Source organism: Alligator mississippiensis, chromosome 11, assembly GCF_030867095.1.
Source record: "Alligator mississippiensis isolate rAllMis1 chromosome 11, rAllMis1, whole genome shotgun sequence".
In the NCBI taxonomy this organism is placed as follows: Eukaryota; Metazoa; Chordata; order Crocodylia; family Alligatoridae; genus Alligator; species Alligator mississippiensis.
The window spans coordinates 54,147,526-54,167,205 of NC_081834.1; the positions used below are offsets into that span (position 1 = coordinate 54,147,526).

Genomic DNA, 19,680 nt, shown 5'->3' on the forward strand with positions numbered 1-19,680 from the left:
GGGACCACCTGCCAGGCAAAGTCCTGATGTGGGAGAGGCCTGGAGGTCAGAAGTCACTTTCCAAAGCTGTCTCTCTGGTGTCCCAACCTGATGGCATTGTTGGCAGTTTCCTGATCCATCTGGGATGCAGCATCCCCAGGGCTCCATAAATGCCCCTAGATATCACCTAACCCATTGTAGAAGCACAAAGCCAAAGCTAAATCTTCAGTAAACACACAGCTCCACCTCTTTCCCCCTCCACCAACCATGGGCCGGTAGAGTTGGGGTGGGCGGGGGAAATAACATGGGTGTTGTGGGAAGGAGACTCCCACCATCAGAGACAGGAGGCTTCAACGCTGAGCTGCTCTCTTTCTAGGAGAGAGAGAAACTAGGACTGAGGTGCACCATAGACTGCAGCTTCTTGGATGGATGACCTATGGACAACTTTTTCACTGTCTTTGCTTGGCACTTTCCATCTTGTTGCATTTCTTTGTCTCCTTATCCACAATCTGCTTTTTTCCTTCCCTCTCCCTACCTTCTGTGTCTTCCTATCTCTTCATTTGTCTCTCTTCCTACATATATTATCAACTTAGTCAAGAGACTTCTGTATCTTTCTATCGTACACTTTTCTGACTTCTTCTTTCCATTCAGCCACCTCCTTTACTTCTTTCCCTCTTCCTTCCACTCCTTTTCCTCCCCTCTATCCACCATTCCCAATCTCTGCTCTCTTCTTATTCATATCACATCTCTTTTTTCCTCTCTTTCTGTAAACTCTCCTCTCTTCCCCCTTCTCTCTCTAAAACATCCACCCCTTTCTTTCTGCCTCTGGAGGTGGCATACATCCACTGGCTCATCACCTATATCTTTATTTGCACCTTTCTGTCCCTACTTTCTGGCACTTTCCTACCATCTCTGTCTCACACACTTTGTCCTGTCCAGGCTGGCATTTCCAATGCTCCCATCATCGAAGTCAGAGGGATCTTCGGAGGCTGTTCCAGCTCAGACAGATTTAGAACATCCCGGGGCGGCTGCAATGCACAGATCTGGTCTCAAGTCCCACATTCATAACCAAACCTTAGTCTTGGGTCTGGAGAACTTCATGGTGGTCTAAACCTACCTCTGCCTGTCTGCCAGTGCTCACAGATACTGTATCCCCCTCTATTCCAACAAACCAGGTCCCTAGTAATATATGCAGAGCAATGGGATCTTCCACAGCCCAGACCGTTGTGCCATTATAAAGGGTACAGAACAGCAAGTGTCCCCCTGCCTTTGAGGCCCCTGAGCCTTTTCAGCCACGGGGCTGACTCTTCGCAGGGCCCTACAAAGATGAAAGGATCCAAGAACAGAGAAGCAGAGATTATGGGTGCAGGCTCTGCCCGCAGACTATGAGCTATTGGAAGCTGCCTGCGCAGGAGAGATTGGGCTGATTGGAACCAGAGGAAAATGAAGGTGAGCCTGGATAACCGAGGAAAGCATTCAAAACGGTGTGCGGGATACAGAGATGGGGGGTGGGGAGAGGGGAAATAGCAGAATGAATGGAGCAAGAAGCTGCCTGACTTGGGTTAATATTGTGAGAATGAGGCTGAGAGATAGACTGACAGCCTGATGAAGGGTGTGTTGTGGAAAAAGGGCAGTTAGATCAGAGATGTTTCCTGAAATGGCCATTACTGACTGTGCTGGTGCTGGCCAGGGTCACATGGATGAACCAAATCTTTGGTCCTGATTCCTTCACTCCTATGTGCTATGGCTTGTCCAAAAATTTTACCAATGATCCAGGAAATTCATGTAGTAACTGCTGTCAAAGGTTTGGATTGTAATACAGCATTTGGATAACACTCAGTTTATCTTTTTACCAACCTATTTGTCACTTAGACTTTTCTCCTTCTTCCCTCCTTCTCTTAGCTTCTTTGGATAGCAGAGATAGAGTTAGCAGTGCTGTCAGACAGAATGGGGAAAAGGGGAGTGAGACAGAAGGTGAGGAGGGAGGAAAAGTAAAAATCTTGAACTGGGGGGAATTGTCTGGGCTAGGATGGGATGCTTTAGTCAAGGATGATCCTACCGTGAGCAGGGGATTGACTAGATATCATCTCATGAGGTCGGCTCCAGCCCCACTTTTCTATGATTCTGTCTCAGCCCATCCTAAATCCATGTCTAATAGGTAAGTAGCCTCTGAAAAATTAACACCCTCCATTCCCCAGGTACCATGCCTACTAAGTGATGAAGTAGTTATAGTACCATCATAGAGCTGCATAACTGCAATGTATAATTGAAAAATATATAATTATATATAACTGTATATTTCCATAATTGTAATATATTACAATACACCTCTTATAGACCACTTTTTGGTTTTGATCCCACCAGTGCCATTTGTTATTGCATTCTGCCACCTGTATTCAAAATTCAGCATTTCATGCATTTCCCAAATTTACTGGATTCCAGAATCTCATCTTTCCCACATCAGCTTGAAAGTGTGTGCGCCAAATCAAAACCCCTGTAGTGGAACTCACTTATGACTCAGTTTGTCCTCAAACCATGAGACTAGCTTCTCCCAAATTAACTTTTCTTGCATTTGACAAATCCATAGATTTAATAGATTTCATAGACATTAGGGCTGGAAGGGACCTCACAAGATCATCGGGTCCAGCCCCCTGCCCAAGGAGCAGGAAATCAGCTGGGGTCAGAGCACCCCAGCAAGATAAGCATCCAAGCATTTCTTAAAGGTATCCAGAGTAGGTGCTTGCACCAACTCTGGGGGGAGTCCATTCCAGTCTCCGGAGACCCAGACAGTAAAGAAGTTTTTCCTTATGTCCAATCCAAAATGGTCTTCCAGCAGTTTGTGACCATTAGAATTTGTCTTCCCTTGGGGTGCTCTGCTGAACAGACGTTCCCCTAGATCCTGTTGCACACCCCTTATATATTTATATAGGCTGCCTCCACGTCTCCCCTGAGCCTGCGCTTCTCCAGGCTGAAGAGTCCCATGGCTCTCAAGCTTTCCTCAAAAGTCCTGTTCTCTTGACCTCTAATCATGGCTAATGCCATAGCCCTCAGCTCCTCAATCTCCATGAATTTGTGTTGACTAAGTTTTTTTGCATTTTTGAATATGCCCAAACATTAAGACTGAACCTGACTGGGTACATTCAACAATGTGGTAATGTTACATATGGCGGTGATGTTCTTTTTTCAATTTTATACCAGCGAAAGCCATACTGTAGACCCAATAATACTAGAATAAATGTGCTTCTGTTCTTGGAGAATCTCATTTTGGCCATCAAGTAGGGATGCTCTCTATTGGGAAAGGCACATTTTGCAAGTAAGATAAGATCTGTATAATGAGTGTGCACTGATACCAATCTGCCACCAAGCCTTTCCTAGACAAGGCCTATCCTTTACAACGAAACAAGTTTAATTTTTGTACAGCTTTCTTAATACCTGTTCCCAATTTCCAGTCCTTACTCTATTGCTACCAGTGCTCACAGCTCAGCCTTCCAGCCTTTCCCAGATACAATCATTTACTGTGTGCCTAATTTCTAGGCAGTGAACTGATTCATAGTTGTCACATCCAAAACACCCACTGCCAGTCACACTCACCCATTTGTTATCAGGGATCCTGGTTTTCCCCAATTTTTGGTTAAAACAAAGTAATCCCAAATACACATTTTTCTGTAAATTAAATGAAACACCACTATATATATATATATATATATATATATATATATATATATATATATATGAGAGAGAGAGAGACTATAATATATATATAGTCACTATGATCACTATATGGCATGGTCTCTCCCTCTCTCTCTCTCTCTCTCTCTCTCTCTCTCTCTCTCTATATATATATTTATACAGTGGAGATTTTTTTAAATAATGGGAAAATGTGATTTGAGGTTATTTTTTTTGTAACCAAAATTTGGGGATTGTTTTAAATCAGAGAAAACCCATGTCTCTGGTTATCACCAAACTCCTGTCTGCAGGGTATTCCTTGCGTTACTCTCTCTGTTCCTATAGGTGACCTATGGCAAAGCAGCATGGGATGAGGGAAACCAGAGTGCTGTGGATGAATTCATCCTGCTGGGGGTGTCGGATCAACCGTGGTTGGAGCTCCTGCTGTTTGTGTTCATCTTAATCTGCTACATTTTGACACTGCTTGGGAATGTCACCATCATTGTCGTCTCCCGGCTGGACCCCCGTCTCCACACACCCATGTACTTCTTCCTCAGCAACCTCTCCTTCCTGGACCTTTGCTACACCACTTGCCTAAGTCCCCTACTGCTGGTAACTTTGCTTAGCACCCGCAAGTCCATCTCTTGGGCTGGCTGCATGGTCCAGCTCTTCATTGCTCTAGCCCTGGCAACCAGTGAGTGCATGCTGTTGGCAGTCATGGCTTATGACCGCTATGCAGCCGTCTGCCACCCCCTGCGCTACATGACCATCATGAGCCGCCCCCTCTGCCTGCTCGTGGCTACGGGCTCCTGGCTCAGTGGCTTGGTCAATTCCCTGGCACAGACCGTGTTGACTATGCAGCTGCCTCTGTGTGGACAGAATCATATTGACCATTTTTTCTGTGATCAACCAGGCCTATTCAAATTGGCCTGTGTTGACACCTCCTTCATGGAAACTGAGGTCTTCTCGGTAAGTGTGTTTGTCCTGGTGGTGCCAGTGAGTCTCATCCTGGTCTCCTATGGCCACATTGTCACTGCTGTGCTGAGGATTCGCTCAGCTGAGGGCAGGCGCAAGGCTTTCAACACCTGTGCCTCCCACCTAGCTGTGGTGTCAATTTTTTTTGGCACAGCCATCTATGTCTACCTGCAGCCCCAGTCCAGAAACCAGGGAAAGATTATCTCCCTCTTCTACACATTGGTCACCCCCATGCTGAACCCTCTGATCTACACACTGCGGAACAAGGAGGTACACAGGGCCCTGCGGAAGGTTTTAGAAATAACCCCAACCACTAAGGCTTGGGGATAGTTGCTGGCCATGGGAGCCTCTGTTTTCTCATGGACTCTGGCACATTTTCCCTGCATGCCACTTCTAGCCTGATCAAGTCTCTTCCTTCTTTCCCCTCACTTCATCCTTTGGGCCTCTTTCACCTCCTATAACCCATCACCTGAAACTGGGAGATTATCCAGTGTCTTGACTTTCATCTAAAAACAAACTTTTTGTGTCTGGTTGATATGGATAGAAAGTAGGCAGCATGACACCTCTGTAAAGTAAAGAGTCAGGGACCAGTAAGAAACATTGGTTAATAAAACTATTTAATTCGTTTTTAGAATCTCCACTGATCTTTTGAATGCATTGGTTAGCAAAACTGTGATTTGTTTTCCCCAGGATTGGAAGACGTTCTAGCTCACAGCCTATTCTGCTTCTAATGTGAGCAACCCTTTGCATGGCTACCCCAAAAACCATATTCCTCACCTCAAGAGTGCAAGTCTGTTCAGTCATGAGAAATAGGTAGTTTTCTATTCTCTTCTTGAATAAACCACAGTAAGCCTGCAGCCTGATTTTATCTTTCTGTTCTTTCTCTTCTCTACCTTGTGGCCCAAATATGGTTTAAAGAGCATTTTCCCTGGGCCAAAGCCTTATATCAGTCTCAAAGGATGGTGAGCCCACATTTTCTGCTTCCTCATAAGGTATCCTGATCACCAGACTCTGAAGTAGGCAGGGTTGACAACATCTTCCATACCTCCAATTGCAGATGGCTCACAGATAGAAGTCATGGACCCCAAAGCATAACTTTCAGTAGGAACCACCAGACAGTTGCCAATGACATTTGCCCATTTGTGCAATGACAATATAAAGCAAAGAGAACATCAGGAGGGGAATGAAGACTATTTCTCCCTTAAGCCAGTGGCTTTTTCCTATGGCCAGAGTCCAGCTCTTTCTTGCATGCTCTGCTTCTGGCTTTAAGGGTGCCTGTACACATCATGGGATTTAATCGTCATTAAATTAAATAGGTTTATAAAATTTTAAATTGTTTATGTTAGAGTGTCATGTGAGTGTTTGCATGTACTAGGCTTTCAAATGAATTAAATCCAGTGTGCAATTCCCTGTCAATTCCAGCAGGGGGAGCTGTATACCAATCAACCCCACTGCTGTCTTCCTTACTGAACTATGGGGGGGGGGGGGGCACATGTAAATCACTAATACATCACTAATCTTCTCTCTCCTCACTCCTGAACTCCCCGCCACCCACTGGGAGCCTCAAGTTAGCCCCCCGAGCCTTTCCTGCTAAGCTGCGGACACCCTGGAACCACATGAACTCCCACCTCTCCCCATTCCCTTCCATGCCCACTATACCCCCTTAAAGGACACTTCTTATTCACAAACACGGGGTCCCTATGGTAACACGTGGTCATCATCACCCCATGCCACCCAGCCCCAAACCCACCTGTGGGAAAGGGGACCCTCCAGCTTCCCCCACCAACCCAAATAGGTGCCTTGCCACTTGCACCTCCCTAAGCTCTGATCTCCAGCAGGCGGTCCATGGCAGGAACTCCCATTCCACACTGTATGCACCCCCTACCACACCCCAAACTGTGTGAACTCCCATGTAAGAAAATAAATACACATTTAAATATATATATGAAGTATAATTTTTATTTATAAATATATACATTTACATTTTTATGGGGTGAGGAGCAGATGGTCCACCTTCTCATCCTCCACATCGCTGGTGGTGGTTGTGGCTGGTGGGGGGGAAGATGTACACCACCTGTGGTGTTGGTGGTCGTAGTGGTGGTGGTTGTGTTGGTGCGTGTACCATCAGGACCATGGGGTAATACATCATGGGGGTGTAGACCAAAAGCTCATGTTGATCTGACATTTTGTTTTCCGTGTTTCAGGACTACATTTCCCAGCATCCCCTAGTAGTCAGGAATCGGGAAGGTTTCCATGAGCACATCTGCTGCAGTTGTGCTGTGATGCTGTGAATACTTGCACATACCTGCACATATGCACGACCCTCCACCCCAGCCCCCTCTGCCCTCCCAGCAGAATCTCATCTCCCCTGCCACTACAGACAAAAATGTTCTGAAGACACAGATGTTTTCTGTGGTAAATAGACAATAATTTTATTTGTGTGGGAAAAACCTGCCAGTGCTATTTGTCAGCAGCATCCATCATATGTGCAGCCAGGCAGTCCTGCACAAAGGTCACCTGACCAGCATCTCCTTGCTAGTATTTTCACATACCTTCCCATGTCTAGGTCTGGCTGCTGCCTCCCGTGCTTCATCAGCCCACAACCCACTGAAAACCTCCCCCTGGTTTCACAAATATTATGGAGCATGCAGGCTACCACTATAAAGGCTGTTATGTTTTCTGGCTCCAACTCGAGCCTGCAGTTCAGTGCCCTCCACCTTACTTTGAGGTGGCCAAAGGAGCATCCAACAGCCATCCTGCATTTGCTGAGATGGTAGTTGAAAGCCATATTCTGCGGGTCAGTAATGTGCCCTCCATAAGGCTTCATGATCCAGGGCTTGAGGGGGTAAGCAGCATCTGCTATTATAAGTTGGGGGATGGCAACACCATGGATCACTGTGTCGAGGACTCCAGGCTCATAGTGTCTTTTATCCATCAAGCCGGGCAGCGGAGAGTTTCTGAACACAAGCACATCATACACACTGCCTGCCCACCCTGTATAAATGTTTATGAACTAGCCTTGGTGATCCACCATGGCTTACAGGATCACCTAGGCAAATCCTTTCCTGTACGGGAATGAACATTCCCCCAGCTCCCACACCCCAGGGGGGATTGCACAGGGATGTGTGTGCTGTCTAAATCCCTCACACAGTTAGGGAGCCCGATAGCATTGAAGCCATCAATAAATTCCTGGGGGTTACAAAGGCAAATAAAGATGCTCACCATGATGAGGAGAATAGTTGGGGGGGTACTGAGGTCCCAGAGGGGAGAGGAGTCAGGTGTCCAAGAAGAGTGGTCGTTCTTTAAGGAGATGATCCTCCAAGCCCAAAAGGAGGTAATCCTAACACAAATCAAAGGGGGCAAGAGAGCACAAAAGCCCCCATGGCTCAGCAAAAGCATATGGGAAAGTCTCCTAGCTAAAAAGGAGGCATACACCCAATGGCAGGGAGGGGCCATCACCAGGGAGGACTATACCTCTCTTGTCGGGGCTGTTGGGGGGCGGTCAGGAAGACCAAGGTGGAGATGGAACTGGGACTAGCGACCCGGATCAAGGACAACAAGAAGTCCTTTTTAAATACATAGCGGGTAAAAAGAAGGTACTGGGTAACGTGGGGCCTCTGCAAGACATGTTAGGAAATCTGGTTGTCACACCAGACAATAAAGTTAACATATTTAACAATTTCTTTTCCTCCATTTTTCTAAGCAGGGACCGGGTCATCCCTCCACCCCCACTGGGACCCCTGTCGGCCCTAGGGGAGGCGCACCCAGGCCTAGGGTAAGAGAGGACCTAGTCAGGGAACTTCTGGAAGGACTAGATGTATTTAAATCAGCAGGTCCTGGTGACCTCCACCCCAGAGCACCGAGGGAATGAGCAGAGGTCATTGCAGGACCCCTGGCACGGCTTTACGAGCACTCATGGTGCTCTGGTGTTGTGCCAGAGGCCTGGAAAAGGGCCAATGTGGTTCCCATTTTCAAAAAAGGGAGGAAGGAGGACCCAGGGAACTATAGGCCCCTTAGTCTTACCTCGATCCTGGGTAAGCTTTTTGAGAGAATTATCCTGGCGCATGTCTATGAGGGGCCGGCAGGGGAGATTATGCTTAGGGGCAACCAATATGGGTTCATTAGAGGCAGGTCCTGTCAGACCAACCTGGTGGCCTATGATCAGGTCACAAAAGCCTTAGATGCAGGGGTAGCAGTGGACACAATCTTTCTGGACTTTAGTCTTTCTGGACTTCGACACCGTCTCTCACCCCATTCTCATTAAAAAACTAGGGGACTGTGGCGTTGACACCTACACAGTCAGATGGGTCGCTAACTGGCTGGAGGGCCGCTCCCAGAGCATGGTGGTGGACGGGTCTTATTCGACCTGGAGGGATGTGGGCAGTGGGGTCCCCCAGGGCTCGGTCCTCAGACCCACACTGTTCAACATCTTCATCAGTGGCTTGGACAAGGGGGTAAAAAGCATCCTGTTCAAATTCACAGATGACACAAAGATGTGGGGGGAAGTGGGCATGCTAGAAGGGAGGAATAGGCTGCAACTAGACCTAGACAGGTTACAGGGGTGGGCAGATGAGAACAGGATGGGTTTCAACACTGACAAGTGCAAGGTGCTGCACCTGGGGAGGAAGAACCAGCGGCACACCTACAGGCTTGGGAAGCTCCCTTCTTGTCAGTGCAGAGGCAGAAAAGGATCTTGGAGTCATTATTGATGCCAAAATGAACGTGGGCCGACAGTGTGGGGACATGGTCAGGAAGGCCAACTGCACCTTGTCATGCATCCACAGATGCATCTCAAGCAGGTCCAAGGAGGTGATCCTCCCCCTCTATGCGACACTGGTCAGGCCACAGGTGGAGTACTGCGTCCAGTTCTGGGCGCTGCACTTCAGGAGGGATGTGGACAGCATGGAGAGGATCCAGAGGAGGGCCACTCGCATGGTCAGGGGGCAGCAGGGCAGGCCCTATGAGGAGAGCCTGAGGGACCTGAACCTGTTCAGCCTCCACAAGAGAAGGCTGAGGGGGGATCTAATGGCCTGTTACAAACTAGTCAGAGGGGACCAGCAGGTATTGGGGGAGTCCCTGTTCCTCCGAGCACTACCAGGAGTGTCTAAAAATAATGGTCACAAGCTGGCAGAGGGTAGATTCAGACTAGACATCAGGAGGCGCTACTTCACTGTCAGAGCAGCTAGGATCTGGAACCAACTTCCAAGAGAAGTGGTGCTGGCTCCTACCCCGGGGGTCTTCAAGAGGAGGCTGGATGATCACCTCGCCGGGGTCGTTTGACCCCAGTACTTTTTCCTGCCATGGCAGGGGGTCGGACTTGATGATCTGCGCAGCTTCCTTCCGACCCTGCCAACTATAAAACTATGAAACTATGAATGTCCTGCAGCAGCTGGCATACCTCACGACTTACCAGCCTACATGGCCACCCTCTTGTCCAGCATGGTGGCCTGACACATGACAGTGTCCTGTCTCAAAATGTTGGCCCCAGCATCAAGACAGTGTGATTAAATGTCTCTCTGGTGATTTAGAACATCTCAAGCTGCTGCTGATTGTTCCAAGTGATCAGTACAATTTCCTCCCATCAGGCCAAGCTGGTTGCGTGGGCCCAGACTCTGTAGTTGCTGCTCCTGAGACTGATCTACAGTGTGTTGTTAGAATCCACTTCTGTATGTGCCTCTTGGCTGTCCCACTCCCCCACACATCTAAGTGCCTTTTTTTTCAAGGCGCGTCTATGTGCAGGCATCTCATCACAAGTATTTACAAGTAGGGACATAGCATACACTGCCAACATGAGCTGAGCCTGTATTTTATGCAGTAAGTCTAAGGCCAGCAGCAGGATACTTAACAACAGTTTCTCCTCCTTACCCATTTCATCCAGCTTCTCCATTTTGGCCTCCTCACTCATTTCATCACTAATTTTCTCACCATGCTTCATGTCCATGTCCTCGCCCATTTCTTCTAGACTCTCCATTTGGTCCTCTTTGCTCATTCCATCCGGATTCCATGAAGCCAGGTTGTTTGCACATACACAGCTGGGCTGCTTCTCCACACCAGGGTGCCTCTTGCGGTAACAAGGAACAATGGGCACAAACTGACAGAGAGCAGATTTAGGCTAGATATCAGGAAAAACTTCATGGTAAGGGTGGCCAAAGTTTGGAAAGGGCTTCCAAGGGAGGTGGTACTCTCCCCTACCTTGGGGGTCTTTAAGAGAAGCCTGGATAGGCATCTGACTGGGGTCATCTGACCCCAGCACTCTTTCTTGCCTAGGCAAGGGGTCAGACTCAATGATCTGTTGAGGTCCCTTCTGACCCTAGCATCTATGAATCTATGAATCTATGCTGTATTTGTAGTGCTGGATGAGCATTGCAGCACCCTGCACCCTGGTCCCACCCAAAACCTGTTAGAACAAGTTCTGTGCCGCCCGCCACCCCATATAATTCCATCATTCATTGCATTCATTATGAAAAAAGTTGGGGTTCTGGCAGTCAAGGACACAGTGCCCTTGATTAGGAGGCACAGAAAGTCTAGGGGCAGTTTGGCCGGTAGGGAGAGCAGCCAGGCACAGACACTTGGTTGTTATCATCATTGGGACATTATTGAGCTATCCGAATGGACAACGGGGGCCAATCTGGGCTATGCTATGCCTATCACCATTGCTTTGTTCATAAATGGTGCTTGATCACATTGCCCTGACTGCCAGTTCTGAGACATAGTTGACACCTTCATAGTTATGAGTATGTGAAATTTTCAAAAAGTTTAATTCAACACATGTCCATATAACAGCCCCACCAAGTTTGCCAGTGACTCTGTTGTTGTCAGGATACCTCAGTCTTGCCAACTTCTTGGGCCAGAACAGTTTCCCAAATGTCTCAGAAAGCCACGTCCAGCAGTATGCAGGTGATGGAACAGAAGGCTGATCCATCCATCAACTGGGGCCCCAACTAGACTTAGGAAGAAATGAAGGACTTTATTGACATTTGCTTGGAGGAAAAGATCCTTGAGCACCTGGAATGTAGGAGTAATAAGCTGGTGTATCCAACAATACAAAAAGAAATGAATGTGCAAGGGCACAACCGGGACTGGACACAATGCCAGAGCAAGATCAAGGACCTGAGATGTGTGGACCCCCGATCTGCCTACCAAAAGACACAGAGGATTATGCTGGCTGTCTCATGTACTGTTGGTGAAGCAGGATGCCAACCTGTTCCTCTGGTCTGGGCCAGGCTTTCCTTTGTCTTTGGCTCAGGCCTGAAGTCCGCATTACACATTGTTTCATGGTACTGTTACAGTTTTGACTTCTGCTCTGTTGAGAGATGATTAATAGGGGACTCTGGGCCTTATTAAAAATATTTCCTATTTATGATTCAGCCTCTGAGGAGCCCCGTGGAAAACACAGGTAGACCATTAAAATGTTTTTGTGACTGATTCAGAAGTGAATCCAGAGGGAACCAAACTCAGTGCACAACCAGCACCCAGGAGAGGAGACAGGACTGGAAAAAAACCCAAGACTGTAGAATTGCTCCAAATGAATGTGGTCAGGGTCCTTGGAGTCCAGTGCATAGCCCAGGCCAGTCCCAGTATCAGAAGGAAAGGTTTGGCCATGAGACAGGGCAGGGCAGTGTTCAGTTCAGGGCTCAATGGCAGATGTGCATTAAAGTTTTAGTTATGTGTATTAACCTCGCTGACCCAAACCTAACTTATTTTGGAGAAGGTAGGTTTACTACTCACTACCTGCCTTCACCAGATTATTGACCAGAGAATTTAGATCGCAACAAACTTCAATAGCACATCATTGCCCATCTAGTACAATGCCTCGCATCCCATTTCACCACATTTGTGTTGTTAGGCCACCACTCAAGAGCCTGCTGTCCTGATTACTAGACAATAGCCACCCACCTCCAGTTTTGGTGAGTGTGGCCAGTAGCTGCTATCCCTTTACAGCTGAGTGTGCTGCATGTCTTTCTAGCCAAGTCTACCCATCCTTCCTGGGGGCCCAGAGCATCGCTTCCCTACCAGAGTCATCATTTGGCTTGTTACAGAAGATCCCACAGGTGGGCAAGTCCCATCATCTCCATTGTGCAGACAGGGAAGAGGAGGCCCAGACAGGGGAAATAACACACTCAAGGAAGGGGTGAAGGAGAGGCAGGGGCAGCACCTGTGATTTCCACCTGCCAGTCCAATGTTTTGGGCTCAAGACTAAACTTCCTGCAGAAGAAAAAGCTTACTGAAGCCCAGTGGAAATGATCTCAGCTTAATCCCAACCTAGGCACACTTTCCTGGGCTCTCCTCTCTCTGTTGGAAGGGAGTTTGCAGGTATGGGCAGTCTTCGTAGTTCCCAGACTGGCTGGAAAGGGAGTTGAGTTGGTAAAGAAGTGAGTGCACAATGGCCCCCACACACACCAGTTATCCACGTATTAATGTACATAATGTGTTGAGCGGAAGGACTGGTCAAGCAATGAACAGAACCCAAGAGCTCTGACTCCCTGATGCTTCCTGCTTTAATCCTGAGGCCCTGAGAGACTATGATCTGACAAGGTGGGAGTCCATGATAAGTGGTCACTCATTAAGGATGGTGATCCTAAAAGTTCAAGGGAAGTCCATTCTGGGCCATAGGAAAGGTAGCAAAAGAGCTGAGAGACCTCCTTGGCTCAATAGGGAACACTTGGACCTCCTGAATCTGAAAAGAGAAGCTTGTAAGGGATGGAATTCAGGAATTACCACTAAGGAGATTATGCATAACTGGCCTGCACCTGTAGGGAGTGGACCAGAAAAGCCAAGGCTGAGACTGAACTCAAACTGGCTATGGAAATCAAGGACAATAAAAAGTCCTTCTTCAAATATATGTGGGAAGATGGAAAAAAAAAACAAGGGCAACATCGGACCTTGCTGAACTAAATGGGGCAGCTGACAAGTGACACCCAGGAGAAAGCTAATCTTCTCAACAATTATTTTGTATCAGTTTCTCACCAGCCTGAGGGGATCACCCTGCCTGACAGGATGCAGGACTACATCCACAAGTCAGCTGGCCTGGATGGAATGTAACCAAGAGTGCTAAAACAGTTGGCTGACATCATAGCATGACCAATGGTGAGGATATTTGAGAACTCATGGTGCTCAGGAGAGGCCCCTGAAGATTGGAAGAGGGCCAATGTGGTGCCTATTTTCAAGAAAGGAAAGAAGGAAAATCCAGGGAACTACAGGCCAATCAGTTTAGCCTCAATCCCTGGAAAGTTCTTGGAAAAAAAATCATCAACGAAACCATCAACAACAAGCTAACAGAAAGCAACGTTCTGAGAGATAGCCAACATGGCTTCATAGTGGGTAGGTCTTGTCCGATCAACCTCATTTTCTTCTATGACCATGTGACGGCATCACCTGGACAAAGGAGAAGAGGTTGATGTCAAATATTTAGATTTCAAAAAAGCCTTTGACTTGGTCTCCCATGATGTCCTCATGGTAAAATTGAGGAATCGCAGCCTCAACAACCTTATGGTCTGACGGCTGGAGAACTGGCTCCGTGGTTCGACCCAGAAAGTGATAGTTGATGGAACCCAATCAACATGGTGCATGGTGACCAGTGACATCCCCCAAGGCTCATTACTCAGACCAGTACTCTTTAATATATTCATAAATGATCAGAATTAGGTGTCAGAAGCAGACTAGCTAAATTCACAGAGTACATCAAGTTATGGGCCAGTGTGGTCATGCTAGAGGGTAGGCTGGCAATTGAGGCTGACCTGGACAGGCTCGCAAGGTGGGTGGATCAAATCCTGATGACATTGAACATGGAGAAATGCAAGGTGTTCCACCTTGGGAGAAAAAAATCCACATCATACTTATAGTCTCAGCAGTGATACACTCACTAACACCACGACCAAAAGAGACTTGGGGCTTATGATTGACCACAAGATAAACATGAGCCACCGATGTGATGCTGCAGCTGGCAAAGCAAATAAAACTATGGCTTGAATCTACCGATGCATCTCAAGCAAGCCCCAAGAAGTAGGGGTGAACCGATAGAGATTTTGAGGGCTGATACTGATAGCTGATATTTAAGGAAGCATATCTGCTGATAGTGCTCTGATATCTGATACAGCTGCCTCCAGCTTGGGGTAGAAGGGGAGGGGGAAGGGGCGTGGGGAGGCAGATCAATGCCCCCGCGATGAAGGAGGGGGCAGGAGCAGGAGCTGCCGAGCCGGGATCAGGGGGTGCTCAGGACAGAGGCATGGTTCGTGGGGTGGGGGCAGCTCTCACCACTGCTTGTATCCTGGGAGGGCGGGGGGGGGGGGTGCCCCCAGATCTGTGTGGCATGGAGTAGAGCTGGATCTGGAGCTGGTGCTGCATGGGGCTTTTCTTGCCGGGGGAGGGCTCTGGTGGCACTGGGATGAGGCTGGAGCCACCCCAAATTTTGCTGCAGCTCCACTCCCAGCCCTGCACTGCTGCCCGGTGCAGCCCCAGCTTTTCCTGGTGAGTGGGTGGAGAAGGGGCGTTTGGCCAGGGATGCACTGGGTGGTGGTGCAGAGCTGGGAGTAGAGCTGTGGTGAAATTTGGGGTGGCTGCAGCATCCTTCCAGCACCACCAGAGCCTGCTCGAACTCAGCCCCTGGCAAGAAAAGTGCCGGCTCATACTCCATCCCACAGCTGCAGCCCATCCCGCGCCATACAGATCCAGGGGCATGTGCCCCCCTATCCCCGCCACGAGGTACAAGAAGTAGCAGGAGATGCCCCCATGCCATGAGCTGTGTCTCTGTTCTGTGCCCCACCTCCTGCCCAGCTGAGCAGTGTCTGCCCCTGCCCCTGTCCCCTCCCTCACCATGGGGGGCATTGATCTGCCCCCCCCCCACACCCCTTTCCTCCCCCCTGCCTTTCTGACTTACCAGCTGGAGGCAGCTCTCCCTGCTGCTGGCTCTGTTCTGTGCTGCACTGTGGCTGTGTGCAGCATGGGCATTTATCAGCCAAATTATGTGGCCCATCGGGCCAATATTCAATATAGTCAATTTTCTTTATATATCAGTACTGATCTGATATCAGACCAATGTATCACTGCACCTTTAACAAGAACTCATCCTCCCACTTTACTCAGCCTTAGTGAGGCCGCAGCTGGATTACTGCATCCAATTTTGGGCTCCACACTTTAGAAAGGATGTGGGGAAGCTTTAGAGAGTCCAGAGGAGAGTAATGTGAATGATTAGCAGTCAAATGAAAAGGCCTTAAGATAAGAGGCTAAGAAGAATGGGACACTTCAGCTTGGAGAAGCAAAGGCTCAGCGGTGACTTGTTGGCAGCCTATAAGTATGTAAGGGGTGTGCATCAGGAACTGGGAGAACATCTGTTCAGCAGGACACCACAAGGGAAGACAAGGTCTAATGGTCACAAACTGCTAGGAGACCATTTTAGATTGAACATAAGGAAAAACTTCTTTACCGTCCGGGTCTCCAGAGTCTGGAATAGACTCCACCCAGAAGTAGTACAAGCACCTACTTTGGATACCTTCAAGAACCACTTGGATGCTTATCTTGCTGGGCTGATCTGACCCCATTCTGCCTCTTGGGCAGGAGGCTGGACCCAGTGAACTCATGAGGTCCCTTCAAATTCTTATGTCCATGAAATTGATGAAATCACTAGCCAATTGCCCATCATCAAGGATGGAGTGCTTCAGGGCCTGTTTCTATTCCCCCCCACCACTCACCCTTCAGGGCCAGCTATGTAAACAGTCCCTCCCCCGCCGCTTCTGCCTCTTTCTCCAGCCTCTGGGGCAGCTGCTCCCTCCCCGCAGCCCTCCTCCACCTCCACCTCCACCTCCTCCTGTGGAACAGAGGGGAATCCCTCCACCTGAGGAAGCAGCAGCAGCAGTGGCTCCCTCCCCACAGCCTGATGGCCCTCGCCCCTCCCACAAAGCAGCAGAGCTTCTCTCTGCCTGAGACAGTGGCGGGGTTGGCAGCTCCAACCCTCCCACATGCCTGCTTGCCTGCCTGCCTCCACCTGCGCCACCACCTTCTCCCGCAGAGCAGCGGGGCTTCTGCCTCCCTGCCTCAGGCAGTGGCCACTCCCTCCCTACCTAAGGAGGCAGAGCCCTGGCAGCTAATCACTGCCGGCCCTTCCCACAGTGCATTTAGAGTTGCCCTGAACTGTTATGGACAGACAGACACACAGACAGAAAGATTAAGCCCCTTATTATATTAGAATTAAATTGCACGTTACGGGGTCCAGGAGTCTGGGTTCTCAGCCCTATGTGCTGTCCCGCACCCTTGTCCCAGAATTGATTCGACACGCCCACTTCCAGGCAGCCCTGCTGAACATGGATTTCAGTGCTTAGATCTGAATAGGGAAGCAGTCGGACAACTTTCCCAATTCATCACATCACCAGTTAAAGGGAAATGGACTGCTTGGGCTCTCCATAAGTTGTAGGGCCCGGACTGGTTTTACAAGCTCAAGATCAGGCTTGAGAACTGGGGGACAAGATCAGGGACCAAGGGGAGTTTGTGGCAGCAGGGACCACATGCCAGGCAGAGTGGAAAGGCCTGATGTGGGAGAGGCCTGGGGGTCAGAAGTCACTTTCCAAAGCTGTCTCTCTGGTGTCCCAACCTGATGGCATTGTTGGCAGTTTCCTGATCCATCTGGGATGCAGCATCCCCAGGGCTCCATAAATGCCCCTAGATATCACCTAACCCATTGCAGAAGCACAAAGCCAAAGCTAAATCTTCAGTGAACACACAGCTCCACCTCTTTCCCCCTCCACCAACAATGGGCCGGTAGAGTTGGGGTGGGTGGGGGAAATAACATGGGTGTTGTGGGAAGGAGACTCCCACCATCAGAGACAGGAGGCTTCAACGCTGAGCTGGTCTCTTTCTGGGAGAGAGAGAAACTAGGACTGAGGTGCACCATAGACTGCAGCTTCTTGGATGGATGAGCTATGCACAAATTTGCTCACTGTCTTTGCTTGGCACTTTCCATCTTGTTGCATTTCTTTGTCTCCTTATCCACAATCTGCTTTTTTCCTTCCCTCTCCGTACCTTCTGTGTCTTCCTATCTCTTCATTTGTCTCTCTTCCTACATATATTATCAACTTAGTCAAGAGACTTCTGTATCTTTCTATCGTACACTTTTCTGACTTCTTTCCATTCAGCCACCTCCTTTACTTCTTTCCCTCTTCCTTCCACTCCTTTTCCTCCCCTCTATCCACCATTCCCAATCTCTGCTCTCTTCTTATTCATATCACATCTCTTTTTTCCTCTCTTTCTGTAAACTCTCCTCTCTTCCCCCTTCTCTCTCTAAAACATCCACCCCTTTCTTTCTGCCTCTGGAGGTGGCATACATCTACTGGCTCATCACCTATATCTTTATTTGCACCTTTCTGTCCCTACTTTCTGGCACTTGCCAACCATCTCCGTCTCACACACTTTGTCCTGTCCAGGCTGGCATTTCCAATGCTCCCATCATCAAAGTCAGAGGGATCTTCGGAGGCTGTTCCAGCTCAGACAGATTTAGAACATCCCGGCGCGGCTGCAATGCACAGATCTGGTCTCAAGTCCCACATTCATAACCAAACCTTAGTCTTGGGTCTGGAGAACTTCATGGTGGTCTAAACCTACCTCTGCCTGTCTGCCAGTGCTCACAGATACTGTATCCCCCTCTATTCCAACAAACCAGGTCCCTAGTAATATATGCAGAGCAATGGGATCTTCCACAGCCCAGACCGTTGTGCCATTATAAAGGGTACAGAACAGCAAGTGTCCCCCTGCCTTTGAGGCCCCTGAGCCTTTTCAGCCACGGGGCTGACTCTTCGCAGGGCCCTACAAAGATGAAAGGATCCAAGAACAGAGAAGCAGAGATTATGGGTGCAGGCTCTGCCCGCAGACTATGAGCTATTGGAAGCTGCCTGCGCAGGAGAGATTGGGCTGATTGGAACCAGAGGAAAATGCAGGTGAGCCTGGATAACTGAGGAAAGCATTCAAAACGGTGTGCAGGATACAGAGATGGGGGGTGGGGAGAGGGGAAATAACAGAATGAATGGAGCAAGAAGCTGCCTGACTTGGGTTAATATTGTGAGAATGAGGCTGAGATGGACTGACAGCCTGATGAAGGGTGTGTTGTGGAAAAAGGGCAGTTAGATCAGAGATGTCTCCTGAAAAGGCCATTACTGACTGTGCTGGTGCTGGCCAGGACCACATGGATGGGACCAATTCTGTGATCCCGATCCCTGCACTCAGAGCCCGCAGCTCTGATAGGGTGGCCTTGCAGAGCCTTAACACTAGTGCAGGTGGGGGAATGAATCCTAGTTGGAGGACTTGAAGCTGGCATGTTATCCAGTTTTTCTTCCCTATTGTTCCTTCACATTTTCCTCTCTTCCCCACAGTTTGTTTGTGGGACAGATCCTTGGTGAAGTTAAGCTGAATCAAGATCAGGGTGGTACTTTGAACCTTAAGCTATTTTCCAGCCCTGTACAAACATGCATTATGAATCAGTCCCTGCTCCATGTGAAATCATAACTCCATTGTGTGAGGTGCTGCACAGGAAAGCATGGAGAGAGTTATACATCCCTCACATCTCTGCCTAACCTGATAGAAAGAGGAAGGCTGCATAAAGGAGAAAGAAAGAAAATCTATTCTCATGTTGCACCTGGGTAATAGTCAGATTCTGGGTCAAGAAGGGTCTGGCCTAATACTTCACAGTGAGTCTGCAGCAGGTCTGCGTAAAGAGTTCATGTCTCAGTTCCTGCAACATCAGGACATTAAATAAGAAAAATCAGACAAACTGCAATAGGAAAGAACACTTTTTGGTTTGAAAGAGCAGTATCATATCTGGAGCTGTTCCCTGTCACTACTCTGATATCACTTCCCCTTCACTCCTATGTGCTATGGCTTTTCCAAACAATTTACCAGTGATCCAGGAAATTCATTGAGTAACTACTATCAAAGGTTTGGATTGTAATGCAGCACTTGGACAACACTCAGTTTATCTTTTTAGCAACCTATTTTGTTTCTTAGCCTTTTCTCCTTCTTCCCTCCTTCTCTTATCTTCTTTGGATAGCAGAGATAGAGTTTGCAGTGCTATCAGACAGA

The 19,680-nt window shown here is 48.5% G+C and overlaps 1 protein-coding gene across 1 annotated transcript; it reads left to right on the plus strand.

Annotated features, from left to right (window-relative positions):
- Positions 1 to 283: 283 nt before the first annotated feature.
- LOC132243686 (olfactory receptor 2G3-like) lies at positions 284 to 4,950 on the plus strand. Its single transcript, XM_059714078.1, has 2 exons — positions 284 to 292; positions 4,021 to 4,950. The coding sequence occupies exons 1-2, from the start codon at positions 284 to 286 to the stop codon at positions 4,948 to 4,950; spliced, it is 939 nt and encodes a 312-aa protein (XP_059570061.1).
- Positions 4,951 to 19,680: the final 14,730 nt, after the last annotated feature.